General features: G+C 43.8%; 1 protein-coding gene across 2 annotated transcripts in view; it reads right to left on the reverse strand.

The window, feature by feature from the left end:
• Positions 1–355: 355 nt before the first annotated feature.
• The window catches only part of LOC124606725, a 75133-nt gene continuing 59908 nt past the window's right edge, over positions 356–15580 (reverse strand). For both annotated transcript variants that reach the window (XR_006978710.1, XM_047138758.1), the window contains exon 2: positions 356–523. Coding sequence is in view for 1 of the 2 variants with exons in the window: in XM_047138758.1 (XP_046994714.1) it covers positions 499–523 (25 nt within the window). In the remaining variant the exon portion in view is untranslated. The remainder of the gene's footprint in view (positions 524–15580) is intronic.

The following is a 15580-nucleotide window of genomic DNA, read 5'->3' on the forward strand; positions in this document are numbered from 1 at the left end:
AGAGATAACGTTTAAAATAAATAAGTAATCAATTGTCATTAATCTTTAACATACCTTAAAAATCACAAAGAAGTCAAATTAAAGGAATTCATTTAAAATAAATGATACAGAATGCAGGGACCCACATATCAGTGTGTGAGCCCTCCAGCCCCTTGCCTAGTATCGTACAGAAAGGGCACGCTCTCTAGGTAGCGCTCTCAAGCTCCTTTCCCCAGTTATCCGTTGCGCAATTTTCATTCAGGGCTTGACGACATCAACATTCATCTGGCGTCCCTAGGCAAGGAGGTTTGACGGTAATCTTTCACTATTATTGTCACTTTAGAAACAAAATTTAAAAAAGTCAATGATCATAATATGTGTTTCTGTTAGTATTTATTAAAACATCGACAAAGACTAATGACAGCGTTACATAGTTATCTTAAAAGCTACGTAAATTAATTTTCCATGAAGTTTACGGATTATATATCTAACAGCACATCTCCAAACTCCATGTAGGTTCTACCGCCTTGGCTTGGCGCTGTTCCTGCAAAAGATAATAACACATAGCATAAGAAAATTAATTCATTTCTTTATCCCACGCACACACACACTCACTCACATACACGAGAGCGCGCGGACACGAGCACCCCGCACAAACCAATACACAAACACAAAAAACTAACAAAAAAGACATATATTCTCTGAAGGGCAAAACATTATGATCACTAAATAAATTTTTATTTGTTGGACAAGCGCAACATTTTTCCAACATTTTCATGGCAGACAAATCCGCCACAATTGTAAAATGCGTTTACTGAGCGAAGTCTTACACGACAGAAGTCGCTGAATACTACCACGGTCCTCTTTCCATAACCACACGGGTCACAGCCTGCTGTATCTGCATTCGGCTGCATGCAGTCCCGGTGGCAATTTTCGGACAAGAGGCTGTTCCTTAGGGCGCTCTTCATAGTCGGGATTCCTTCCAGCCACAATTTGCGATGCTATTATGACAGGCCAACTACGGTAGACGTATGCCTACTAGTTGTTCGGGCATGGACATCACGTCCTACTACTGCTAGATTTCAGATGCACCTGATGGTGGGGCTAAGACCCAGAAACCATGGTAGTGTTTAGCGACTTCCGTCGTGTAATACTTCGGTCAATAATAGCATTTTGCAACTGTGGCAGACTGGCTTACCAGGAACATTATAACCACTGCCCACCAAAAGCCTGACGGTACGTCAAGCGGTAAGGAAAATAAGCCTATAAGTGGAGCAGAGACGAGTGACGAATCAGCCTAGTGCTCATACAAACGGGGAACTATGAGCAACTTTGACGAAGTGCGGATTGTTATAGACCGGCGGCTGTGAACGAGCATTTTGAAAATGGCGAAGCTGATCAGCTGTAGTGAGCGTCTATGTAAAATGGCAGAAGGACGGTGACACTGCAAGTAGCAGACAAGATGTTGGGCGTCCACACCTCATTACAAAACGTGCAGGTCGGGCACTTGCCGCGCTATAAAGCAATATGGACGGAGATTTGTAGCGGATCTGACGGTTCGGTGTTGATGCAACGTCAAAGACAATTACTATTGAAGTAATCATGGAATCTTCGAGACCGGACAGTGGAGCAATGAAAATGTGTCACCTGTTGGAATGAATCACGTTTTTTTGTTATAGTAGGACGATGGCCGTGTCCCGATATGCCGACATCCTACGAACGGATCTCAAAATATGCACCTTACTAGGGGGCATTCATTTGGACTTCCATGAAACCTGTGGTAGTAAACTAAGGCACCAAGACAGCTGTCGACTACAGGAACATTATTGCGGACCACCTGTATGCTTTCATACTTGATGTCTTCCCCGCCGGCGATGGCATCTTCAAACAGGATAACTGCAGTGCAACAGAGCCAGCGATTTGAGGAACTTCACAGGGAACTCGCGTTGTGGCACCTGCAATGTTGGAAACTGCGAACACTCTAATTCGAGGTGATCACAATCCAACACCTCGCAGCTCAGCTGGGCGCCTCTGTTGGTAGTGCTGACATACTCGTTCCCCAAATGGGGTGCTCGAAGGTGTGTGCCCTCTGGGGCCTTCGGCGCCTAAAAGAAGCTCATAAAGAGCAACGAAGGGCTTGCACGTTACGAGGCTGATCGTAAAAATTTTTTGTAAACATCATCACAGGGAGTGAAGTATGGGTTCATCACTACGAATCGGAAGCAAAACGGCAATCCACGGAGTAGCGCCAAACTACCATTCCTCCGGAGAAAAAGTTCAAAGTCGCACCTTCAGCCGATAAGTTATGATGACGCTCTTCTGGGATTTTGAAAGTATTATTCTGTTTCATATCCTCCCTCCTGGTTCAATAATCAACTCTCAAGTGTATTGTGCTACACTCAGGTAACTATCCAGTCGACTTCAGCGTCCAAAAATGCAAACGAACTTCTCCTTCTACATGACAACGCAAGGCCTCACAAATCTACACACCCTCATCCAGCCCCAACCTCACATCTTCCGACTTCAGTCTGTTTGGCACAATGAAGGATGTACTCTGCGGAAAGCGGTTCAAAAAATGGTTCAAATGGCTCTGAGCACTATGGGACTTAAGATCTGAGGTCATCAGTCCCCTAGACTTAGAACTACTTAAACCTAACTAACCTAAGGACATCACACACATCCATGCCCGAGGCAAGATTCGAACCCGCTACAGTACTGACAGAAGCGCCTGTGACCGCTCGACCACAACGGCCGGCCGGAAAGTAGTACGTGGGTGTTGGCTAGGTTATTGATACAGCAAGACGTCGGCTCCGATTGTGACCAGTAGAGTGGTATTGGGAGGTCATATAGGCCCTCCCAGTAAGGTGGAGTATGGCGGTCGCATTAAAAGGAGATTACGTTGAAAGATAGGATTTTGTAGCCAAAAGAATGGGGAATAATTTGATGTTTTGGAGGCGGCCGGGGTGTCCGAGTGGTTCTAGGCGCTACAGTCTGGAACAGCGCGACCACTACGGTCGCAGGCTCGAATCCTGCCTCGGGCATGGATGTGTGTGCTGTCCTTGGGTTAGTTAGGTTTAAGTAGTTCTAAGTTCTAGGGGACTGATGACCTCAGCAGTTAAGTCCCATAGTGCTCAGAGCCATTTTTTGATGCTTTGGAATCCTATATAAAACAAGTCTGCTTTCAGAAAAAAATGTGTTGCATTACTTCTTGAATGACACTCGTAATTTCTGCTACTTCAGTGACAGTTACTGAAGCAGTAGAAGTCATTTCATAAATAAATGTCTGTTTTGTATGAATGCGGTAATCTGTTCCGATGCACGCATTCTCTACAACCTTTGTAATCACTTCGCGACGTTATGCGTATACATATCGGACAAAATTTAGTCAGCTCCAAGACACATGACGCTAATACCGTGTACCATTGTCTCTAGCCTTGATAATGGCCTCAAACTGGCGAGAAAGAGGGCCCAGAAATTTCTTCATGTGTGTCGTATCGATCTGAAGCCAGTCATTGGTAATCAAGTCCCATACAGCCATGAAATCGTAGGGGCGTTGATTGCTACAATTCACCCGCTGATTACAGCAGTCACAAAGGTGGTGAATGGAATTATTTAGCCGACCAGAGGAAGTTCTGTATAATGCCTGTGCGCTCGTCAGATTAGGAATGCATGAGTGCAATTGTCTGAATACGGCTGTTGCCTTCTTGAATAATAAGAATGTGCATAACATGCTCATAATGAAAATGTAGAAGAAAGGCATCACTAGATCGCCCACAACGTTGAAATAAGTGTCATGCTCATCTGAATGAGTGGGCTCAAGTCATGGTACGAAAAACCACCAAAACAATACCTAGACTATACCTCCAATCTCTGTGGGTTAAACTCCTCATTCGACAGATGGTACGTTAGAATGTCTGTATCAACTGAAGAATGCAAAAATTTGCATCTTGTCTAATCACACAATCCGCCTCCAATCAGCTAGTGTCCAGGTTTGTGTTGCAAATTTAAGTGCCACTATGAAAAATGGTCTTTTGCATGGTAGCCGACACCTAGTGTCCATCTCATGCAGTTCCCTTCGCAACGTTTGCCTAAAAACTGATTGAGATGAACCTGCATTCAAAGACAGCTGCGGTTCTTGTCTGGTTTGAAATCGATTATGATAAAAAGTTTCGTCTTCCGCCGATGTCGATTTGAATCTTTTTCGCGACCGAAAGAACAGTCACCGCATATAGGGAAATAATTCAAACGAGCAGGCCAATGATCCTTTCAGTGCAGACGCACACCAGGGTCCAACTCTTATGAGAATCGGCGAAATGCTGGGAGCATAATGGGCAAAGGGCACTACATTATTAGTGTGTGCACAAGTTGAGTATTTGGGACTGAAGGTAGGGCAATTATCATTATCCCAGGAAAGCTAGTCAGAGAATCTACCTACTAAGCAGTAGACACGGGTTCGAATCCCGGTCCGGCATAAATTTTCAGCTTTCCCCTTGATTTCAGTCAATGCCCGCTCACAGCCAATGTCTGTAATTCCTTAGTGTCTTACCGTACTCAATGCTGATAGTCATGGACATACCAATGCACCGTCGTCGGAGAGTAAAACTAGATTTGAACGACAAGAAGAGCAGCCGTTAATCGTGAACTTTCCTTATCAAAATAACGACAACGGTGCACTTTAGTTATTGAAACTACACTGTACAAAAGGACTATGGAAGGCCTTATTTAGTAACTATATTCACCACATAATGAATGCATTGTGAGAAAATGGAAAAAATTGTTCCTCCGGGATTAGACCAGCGACCAATTCTTACCCGTGTAGTTGACGAAAGATCTGTAGCTGCGGCATGTAACACTATGTGCAGCTATTGAATGATAAGTAGAGTGCAAACTACAGGATGGTCCATTGATCGTGACCGGGCCAAATAACTCACGAAATAAGCGTCAAACGAAAAAACTACAAAGAACGAAACTTGTCTAGCTTGAAGGGGGAAACCAGATGGCGCTATGGTTGGACCGCTAGATGGCGCTGCCATAGGCCAAATGGATATCAACTGCGTTTTTTTTAGTAGGAACCCCGTTTTTTTATTAGATATTCGTGTAGCACGTGAAGAAATATGAATCTTTTAGTTGGGCTACTGTTTTCGCTTTGTGATAGATGGCGCTGTAATAGTCACAAACATATGGCTCACAATTTTAGACGAACAGTTGGTAACAGGTAGGTTTTTTAAATTAAAATACAGAACGTAGGTACGTTTGAACATTTTATTTCGGTTGTTCCAATGTGATACATGTACCTTTGTGATCTTATCATTTCTGAGAACGCATGCTGTTACAGCGTGATTACCTGTAAATATCACATTAATGCAATAAATGCTCAAAATGATGTCCGTCAACCTCAATGCATTTGGCAATACGTGTAACGACATTCCTCTCAACAGCGGTTAGTTCGCCTTCCGTAATGTTCGCACATGCATTGACAATGCGCTGACGCATGTTGTCAGGCGTTGCCGGTGGATCACGATAGGATATTTATCCTTCAGCTTTCCCCACAGAAAGAAATCCGGGGACGTCAGATCCGGTGAACATGCGGGCCATGGTATGGTGCTTCGACGACCAATCCATCTGTCATGAAATATGCTATTCAATACCGCTTCAACCGCACGCGAGCTATATGCCGGACATCCATCATGTTCGAAGTACATCGCCATTCAGTCATGCAGTGAAACATCTTGCAGTAACATCGGTAGGACATTACGTAGGAAATCAGCATACATTGCATCATTTAAATTGCCATCGATAAAATGGGGGCCAATTATCCTTCCTCCCATAATGCCGCACCATACATTAACCAGCCAAGGTCGCTTATGTTCCACTTGTCGCAGCCACCGTGGATTTTCCGTTGCCCAATAGTGCATATTATGCCGGTTTACGTTACCGGTGTTGGTGAATGACACTTCGTCGCTAAATAGAACTCGTCCAAAAAATCTGTCATCGTCCCGTAATTTCTCTTGTGCCCAGTAGCAGAACTGTACACGGCGTTCAAAGTCGTCGCCATGAAATTCCTGGTGCATAGAAATATGGTACGGGTGCAATCGATGTTGATGTAGCATTCTCAACACAGACGTTTTTGAGATTCCCGAATCTCGCGCAATTTGTCTGCTACTGATGTGCGGATTAGCCGCGACAGCAGCTAAAACACCTACTTTGGCATCATCATTTGTTGCAGGTCGTGGCTAACGTTTCACATGTGGCTGAACACTTCCTGTTTCCTTAAATAAGGTAACTCTCCGGCGAACGGTATGTACACTTGGGTGATGTCGTTCAGGATACCGAGCAGCATACATATCACACGCCCGTTGGGCATTTTGATCACAATAGCCATACATCAACACGATATCGACCTTTTCCGCAATTGGTAAACGGTTCATGTTAACACGGGTAATGTATCACGAAGCAAATACTGTCCGCACTCGCGAAATGTTACGTGATACTTCGTACTTATACGTTTGTGACTATTACAGCGCCATCTATCACAAAAAGAAAAAAGTGGTCCTACTAAAACACTCATATTTCTTTATGTACTACTCAAATATATAATAAAAATGGGGGTTCCTATTTTTAAAAAAACGCAGTTGATATCCGTTTGACCTATGACAACGCCATCTAGCGGGCCAACCATAGCACCATCTGGTTTTCCCATTCAAGTTAGACGAGTTTCGTTCTTTGTAGTTTTTTCGTTTGATGCTTATTTCGTGAGATATTTGGCCCGGTCACTATTAATGAATCACCCTGTATATCCGTTGGTTGGCAATGCGGCAACACTACGGTCCTAATGGAAATAGCTATATACTTTTGATTTCCTTAAGGCAACGATAAATGTTGATACGCAAGTATTGAACACGTTTATTCGACCATCCCACTAGAATCTTGACATGTTACCTATTGTCATTTGTTGCTACTAAACTACTCTAGAGACATATTCGGTTTAAAAAATCGATTTGCTAGTACTAAATTTTGGGTATATGCAAATATGTACAAATATACTGTGATGGGAAAAATTAACTAACTGCGTTACAGCTGGCTCGAAGTCCTTAAGTTTATCGCTATAGGGGAAATATGGAAGAAGGAAAAAGAGACAGGGTGTCTCAAAAGGTATGCCACAACTTCAGATTCACGCCATGTTTGGCTTATGTGACAGATAAACTCAGAAACGTTTGTAGTGAGTGAAGCATTATGACACAGTTCAAAAAAAGATTCACTGTGTGGAATGGTTTATTCAGACAAAATCGGACACGCAAGTTGAATGAAACATCCAAAGTATAGGAAGTTACCACCTTCGCAGACTTCGGTACACCGGTACTACAGAAATTTTATGCAGACAGGAGGCGTTGCTGTGAAGCATCGTAATGGACGAACTGGAACAAGTGAAGCCAACACAGAATGGATACGGCTGACTTTTCAACGCTCACCGCAAGACGCCTGTTCGGAGAGCGTCGCAAGAGCTGCGTATCTCTAGGACGGCCGTGCACCGGGTCCTTCGGAAACGTTAAGCGATGTATCCCAACTGCTGCACGCAGTGGAACCAGACGACAAGCCACAATGTATACTATTCACTGTGGACGTTCTTCAATGTTTAGAGGCAGAAGGAAATTTTGTATACAACTTCGCATTTTCTGACGAAACAACATTCCACGTGTTTGATAAGGTAAACAAACGCAATATACGCATAGGGGCACAACCAGTCCTCATACTGTGACGGAAAAGGTACGTGACACCCGAAATTGAATGTGTTGTGGTTGATGGTTGATCGCATTATTCTACCATTCTCTTCTCAGAAAAAAAGAAGCCTAATAGTTACCTTGACATGCTGGAGCTGTTTGCGTTACCGCATGTGGCTGACCGTCAAGACACAGACGTTCGCCAACAACATGGTACATCACCACAATGGTTTCAGATTGTGCGAGATGTTCTAGACCAGGTGTTTCCAGATGTCAGGGTGGATCAATTCCCTGGACTTCTAGATCGCGTGACAATGAACCGATGAACTTCTTTCTGTGGGGATGTGTCAAGGACAGAGCCTACCAAACGCCTGTCAACCATATTAATGATTTTAAGAACCTAATCGTTGCTGCCATGGCCACAGTTGAAGGGAATATGTTGCGCCGAGTGTGCATAGAGCTTGAATACAGACTGGATATTGTGTGTACTAGTAAAGGCGCACATGTTGAAATCAACGACTTACTTATAACATGTAGTCATACGAACAAACCTTCGTCAGGGCTCACTCTATTTATTAGTAAACACGATATCAAAATCCCTACAGTAGTTCCTAAGATTTGCTCGAACATATAGACAGAAATCGCAATAAGGAGATTTTAATTTAGGATATGTTTTGGTACTATGTCGTCAGCCGTTGAATATACTGATACCACCATCACACCATGAGTAGTTATGTCAGTATTTTCATTTGGAGACGCGATTTCAAGAAGCAAAGGCGTCGAACAACGATTATGCATTAGTTGCTACTTCATCACCATTTACTGTCAAAAATGTAACAGTACAGCAGACACACGAGTGACTGAAAGAAAGAACGACACACTCCATGTTAATTTGCCCACTGAATTTGATGCCACTTATAGCTTTCGAAAATTATTAATGATGTCAAGGACAGAATTGAGAAAGGAAACATGATAATTCCAGAGTAAACTGGAAAGGTTATAAGTAAGTGAATTTTCTGGCGACAGGAAGTTTATTTGAGTGATGTTTAGTGTTGTAATATCAGCAGACGCCAGCAGTATAGTCGCCTTGAAGTCCTGCAAAGCAATTATATATACCGTGAACACCGTTTTCGGTAAATTAAAAGAAAGTAAAGAATCTATATTTTTGTGTTTGCGATTATTATTTCGTCTGGCATGAAGCTCAGTGACAATGTATAATAATATGCAGGCATAAACAAATAGGAACAAAAACTGAAGTATATTGAGATTTAGATTTTAATCAGCACGTAACTAAGGATTGCTACAGCTGGATGCTCATATTCCTCCATAATCTGCTATGATTTCGTGAGACTGACATGTATTTTACAAACTACCAGCTTTTGCATAAATGTCGGTATGGGAAGCAGTTGTCTGTAGCTGCAATGTGGAATACTGCTGTTACTTTATTCAACAACCTACAACTGTGTTCTGGTGTTTAAAGTGAAAGCAATGTTCCAGATAGTCATTTGTAACCAACATTCCGAAGTGTTAAACATAATTATTATTTCACAAACTTATGCTACCTAAGAATTTTGTGTTAAAATACCAATCCAAAAATTCATCTTATAATGTAGGTTTTTGTTTCTTTTTTATGATATGTAGTACGAAAACGCACATGGATACTTATTCAGAGGCCAAACAATGTTTTCTGCTCGTGTGTAAACTGGAAAACATGGACTGTTGTTTCAACAATTTACCTTTTTCATATTAAACACTACCATGTCCTGCTTGCATCGGAAGCAATGTAAGCACTCCGCATATCTTCGGACACCGGTGTGAGGATACCTGAAAATTGATGTCGTCACAAATGGAGGAATAGTTCGTTTGGTTCGTGCAGGAAGGAGGAATCGATTTTTATGTTGATGAGGGGCGACACAGTCAGTTTGAAAATAACAGCGATCGAAAATTTGATAATATGAAAAAAAAACATCTATGATCGCAAGTATTTGTTTCATTCAGTGACCTTTTAAGTCTAATGGTCATCTTCAGATACATCCAGAAAATAATGTACATATTTCCGAGCAAGAACTGTTTGCAAGTTAACGTAATTAAAAGTAGCAGTGTGATTCACGTTGTCTGAGGAGGAACCACTAAACATATCCGTGTTCTTGATGTTAACAAAAGAGGCAAATAAAGCATACAGCCGTGACTGACATCGTCACAGGGTATAATAACATAATAAAGTTATGGTAAACACCCATGGTCCCTAATGTAGGACCGTCGTTGCAGCTGAATTACAAACAGCTGGGAAGGGGGGGGGGGGGGGGCATGCGTTGAGCAACATGATCCCTGTGTCATTGACGGTAAGCACTGTTTACAATGGCTTGCTGCAAATTCAGAGGTACGATATTTGACGCTCTAGATGAATCATATCCCTGACTTCGGAACACGCTACTGCAAACACAGCTCGGTCAGTGACACCTAGAGGCCAAGCTGCGTCAGCTGTTCATAACTGCAGCTGAAAGCACAGAGCGTTAACGACGAGGCTGCATTACGTGCTATGAGTGTCTACCATAATTTTATTATGGTTTTATACCATGTGACGATGCATCTCATAGCTGGATCTTTTATTTGTCTCTTTTGATAACTGAGAAAAACCGTTATGTTTGTTAGTCCCTCCTCAGACAATGTGAATCACGCTACTACTCGTAACTGTGTAAACCTATCATAATCGTATTATCCAGAAGCAAGCATATTCTTTTTTTTAGATCAATATGTAGATGATCGTTATGATTGAAACGGGTCATTGAATAAATCAAATAATTACCATCATAGACTACTGTGGTTGTTAGAGGTTATTATGTTGTTGGAGAACCACGCCAATGTCTTTCTGAATGTGGATTTGTAATCTGCTTCCCTTAAACGTGCTCAGAGTCCAAAAAATGGCTTGCTTCAAGTAAATCTGCTCCATATAAGGAGAAGACAGTCCCATTATCGGGAAAAGTTATGGTGACGAGTTTTTATTTATATCCATCATACTCACAAGTATGTTAGAAATCGAAAAACAACCACTGGGCTACGTTACAGTACGCTATTGACCGCCTCGACCAGGTACAGATGAAAAAATCCGGAAAAGTGCAAGCAGGACTCGCGAAGCTAGGGTTCCGTACGAACTTAACTATGTGTACAGACAGTTCATCCATACAGGGAATCAAGAATATCGATGACTTTTGTTGCTATCGATATAGGTACCGGCAAGATATCGGTCCCGCGAATTCCAAGACTTTCGAAAAGGAGAAAAAAATTTTCCCGCGTGATATAAGTATAAATCAATAATTTTCGGATTTTTTCCTTTACTTGGACAGTGAAACTCTGCTTCATGCCAAATTTTATGATTCTAGGTCAACGATAAGTACCCTAAAGGTTTTGATGACTGAATTTGCAAATATCAAAATATGTGACACAAATGGCCGTAACTTTTTACTACATTGACTTAAAAGCTTACATTTACAACATCGTCAAGGGGTCATAGGCCTTTGTATGTCACACAAATTTTAACTTGATACGTCAACCCTTTTCTGAGAAAAACTCATCTTAATTGAGAGGGACTGTCGGATTAAAAAATATTTTCTTTTCGTTTGATATAATTCCAGTGTAAAAATGGCGGGTTTTTCATTTATTTATGCTGTGAAACTTTGCATCTTGCCAAATTTCAGTTTTCTCGGTCAACGGGAGTACCCTATAGATTTTGTTGAGTGTGCGTGTATAAAATATGTGATACAAATTTGCCTTAGATCGGCAAAGGAGAAAAGCGACCCACTTGCAATGTCGGGAATATACCATATACCATGCACATGCGGAAACGTTTATGTCGGAATAACTGGATGATCGATCAACACCACGATCAGAGAACATAAGCGACATTGCAGGTTGGGGCAGGTGGAGAAATCGGCCGTGGCAGAGCACGCACTCGCTACGGTCGTAGGTTCGAATCCTGCCTCGGGCATGGATGTGTGTGATGTCCTTAGGTTAGTAAGGTTTAAGTAGTTCTAAGTTCTAGGGGACTGATGACCTAAGATGTTAAGTCCCATGGTGCTCAGAGCCATTTTGAAGAGCACGCACTGAGTGAGACCGACCACGTAGTAAATTTCGCCGACACGGAAGTTCTGGCTGTAGAGAAGCACTATCACACGCGCTTGTTCAGGGAAGCTGTAGAAATACAAAAACACGCAAACAGCTTCAACAAGAAAGAGGCAAGTTTTACGGTAAACGGATCCTGGCTTCCCGTACTGCAGCGAACGACCGTCGCAGGTAGCAAGAGGAGAACCGCACCGGAAATGACGGAGGAGAAGCCCTCGGACGTAGGCATATACACTCCTGGAAATGGAAAAAAGAACAGATTGACACCGGTGTGTCAGACCCACCATACTTGCTCCGGACACTGCGAGAGGGCTGCACAAGCAATGATCACACGCACGGCACAGCGGACACACCAGGAACCGCGGTGTTGGCCGTCGAATGGCGCTAGCTGCGCAGCATTTGTGCACCGCCGCCGTCAGTGTCAGCCAGTTTGCCGTGGCATACGGAGCTCCATCGCAGTCTTTAACACTGGTAGCATGCCGCGACAGCGTGGACGTGAACCGTATGTGCAGTTGACGGACTTTGAGCGAGGGCGTATAGTGGGCATGCGGGAGGCCGGGTGGACGTACCGCCGAATTGCTCAACACGTGGGGCGTGAGGTCTCCACAGTACATCGATGTTGTCGCCAGTGGTCGGCGGAAGGTGCACGTGCCCGTCGACCAGGGACCGGACCGCAGCGACGCACGGATGCACGCCAAGACCGTAGGATCCTACGCAGTGCCGTAGGGGACCGCACCGCCACTTCCCAGCAAATTAGGGACACTGTTGCTCCTGGGGTATCGGCGAGGACCATTCGCAACCGTCTCCATGAAGCTGGGCTACGGTCCCGCACACCGTTAGGCCGTCTTCCGCTCACGCCCCAACATCGTGCAGCCCGCCTCCAGTGGTGTCGCGACAGGCGTGAATGGAGGGACGAATGGAGACGTGTCGTCTTCAGCGATGAGAGTCGCTTCTGCCTTGGTGCCAATGATGGTCGTATGCGTGTTTGGCGCCGTGCAGGTGAGCGCCACAATCAGGACTGCATACGACCGAGGCACACAGGGCCAACACCCGGCATCATGGTGTGGGCAGCGATCTCCTACACTGGCCGTACCCCACTGGTGATCGTCGAGGGAACACTGAATAGTGCACGGTACATCCAAACCGTCATCGAACCCGTAGTTCTACCATTCCTAGACCGGCAAGGGAACTTGCTGTTCCAACAGGACAATGCACGTCCGCATGTAACCCGTGCCACCCAACGTGCTCTAGAAGGTGTAAGTCAACTACCCTGGCCAGCGAGATCTCCGGATCTGTCCCCCATTGAGCATGTTTGGGACTGGATGAAGCGTCGTCTCACGCGGTCTGCACGTTCAGCACGAACGCTGGTCCAACTGAGGCGCCAGGTGGAAATGGCATGGCAAGCCATTCCACAGGACTACATCCAGCATCTCTACGATCGTCTCCATGGGAGAATAGCAGCCTGCATTGCTGCGAAAGGTGGATATACACTGTACTAGTGCCGACATTGTCCATGCTCTGTTGCCTGTGTCTATGTGCCTGTGGTTCTGTCAGTGTGATCATGTGATGTATCTGACCCCAGGAATGTGTCAATAAAGTTTCCCCTTCCTGGGACAATGAATTCACGGTGTTCTTATTTCAATTTCCAGGAGTGTAGTCTGCGGCTGCGAGCTCGGCTCCAGTTCACCACCGGCTATGGAGGGTGAAACTTTGACAATGCCAGCCGCTCGTGCTGGAGAAACGTCAGTAAAATCATTAAATGAACGTCGGCCGAAGAACCCGAGACAGAAGCCCATAGGCAGTTTGTCAGATTTTAGTATATTACATAATTTCAACTTGGTACACTCACCCTTTCCTGAGAAAAAGGGGTCCTGACAGACGGCAGACAGTCTGATAACAAATGATAAAAAAGTTTTTTCGTGTGATATACTTACGAATTAGCTATTATCGGATTGCTCCCTTTACTTTTACTGTAAAAGCTTGTTGCTTATCAAATTTCATTATTCTAGGTCACCGGGAGGTACTCTAGTAGGTTTCGATGAGTGAGTTTGCGAGTATAAAAATATGTGACATAAATGCCGAATCTTTCAATTGCATTGACTTAGAACTTTACATTTACTACAGCGCCAGGGGAATAGCAAACCTTAGTGTATGGCATAAATGTCAACTTGATGCCTCTGCGCGTTCCTGGGAGAAAGGAGTGATAACTGACGGACCGAAAGATAGCCAGTCGGCCAAATGACAAAAGAAATCCGTGTGAGAGAATTAATTACAAATTAACAGTTTTGGGATTTTTTTCCTTTAGTTGTACTGTGAATTCTTGCTTCTTGCCAATTTTCTTGATTGTAGGCCAGCGGGAGGTAAAATTTAGCTTTGGATGGGCGTGTTTCCGAGTATCAAAATATGTGACATAAATGGCGTTTTCTTTCCACTGCAATAGCATGTGTCATAAATTTCAACTTGATACGTCTAGTCGGTCCTGAGAGAAAGGATTTTTGATAGTCGGACAGACAGGCAGGAAGACGGACGGATAATAATCTGATCCTGTTCCGTTTTTGGCTGGTTCAAATGGCTCTGAGCACTATGGGACTTAACATCTATGGTCATCAGTCCCCTAGAACTTAGAACTACTTAAACCTAACTAACCTAAGGACAGCACACAACACCCAGCCATCACGAGGCAGAGAAAATCCCTGACCCCGCCGGGAATCGTACCCGGGAACCCAGGCGTGGGAAGCGAGAACGCTACCGCACGACCACGAGATGCGGGCTGTTCCGTTTTTACTGAGTGGAGTATGGAACGGTAAAAATGCTCCTGGTTCGCTAAGAAGTAAATACTGCCTCACCAAGACACTGGATCAGCACATTCATTTGCAGCTGTCGTCCTCAGAACTGTAAGACGCACATTATTAACTGCTACGTCATCCCTCGTATTCGCTCGACCCTTCTTGTCTCACTACGATTTCTTATTCCTCCCAATTTTGAAAAAATGGCTGACATAGTTCAATGTCGAGACAGAGACGTATTTTAAAGAGCTGTAAAGTTCATGTTTGTTGGAGTTCAAAAATGGCAGGGACGTTAGGTAAATTTTATATCCCAAAAAGGAGACTGCCTTAGAATGTATCAGAAAATAAAGCACAGCAAGCTATCGGGTTGATTCGGAGCCGAGACTGCGCGAGTAACAATAACACACAGATAACCCGAAATACACCTTTATAACCGAATACTGCTTTTTGCTGTATTTACAAAACATGTTGCACGTCTCATTTGAAAGCCCGCTGCATTATGTTGGTTTGTTAGCTTTAGTGGCCCACTACGTTACGTTAGTTTTAGTGTCCCACTGTAACTTATTCGTTACTGAGTGAAAATTGACAAGTTATTTACAAAATTATAATTAAAGCACACAAAATTTCGTATCGCTTGCATTCAGTTGACTTTCAAGGTTCTGTTTTTGATTCAGCTATTTTCTGACGACGTTTCTCTGTTTCCGGAAAGACAAAGCTTCGGTGTAGAAAAAAGAATTTGGTCCTACGTAGTCTAATAACAGATCAACTCATTTCAGCGCCTCGATGTGCGTGGTAACTGGTTCCCTGGTCTAGAATGAAGTTTTCACTCTACAGCGGAATGTGATCTGATATGAAACTTCCTGGCAGATTAAAACTGTGTGCCGAACCGAGACTCGAACTCATGACCTTTGCCTTTCGCTGGCAAGTGCTCTACCAACTGATCTCCCCAAGCACAACTCACGCTCCGTCCTCATATCA

This window comes from Schistocerca americana, chromosome 3 (genome assembly GCF_021461395.2).
Source record: "Schistocerca americana isolate TAMUIC-IGC-003095 chromosome 3, iqSchAmer2.1, whole genome shotgun sequence".
NCBI lineage: Eukaryota > Metazoa > Arthropoda > Insecta > Orthoptera > Acrididae > Schistocerca > Schistocerca americana.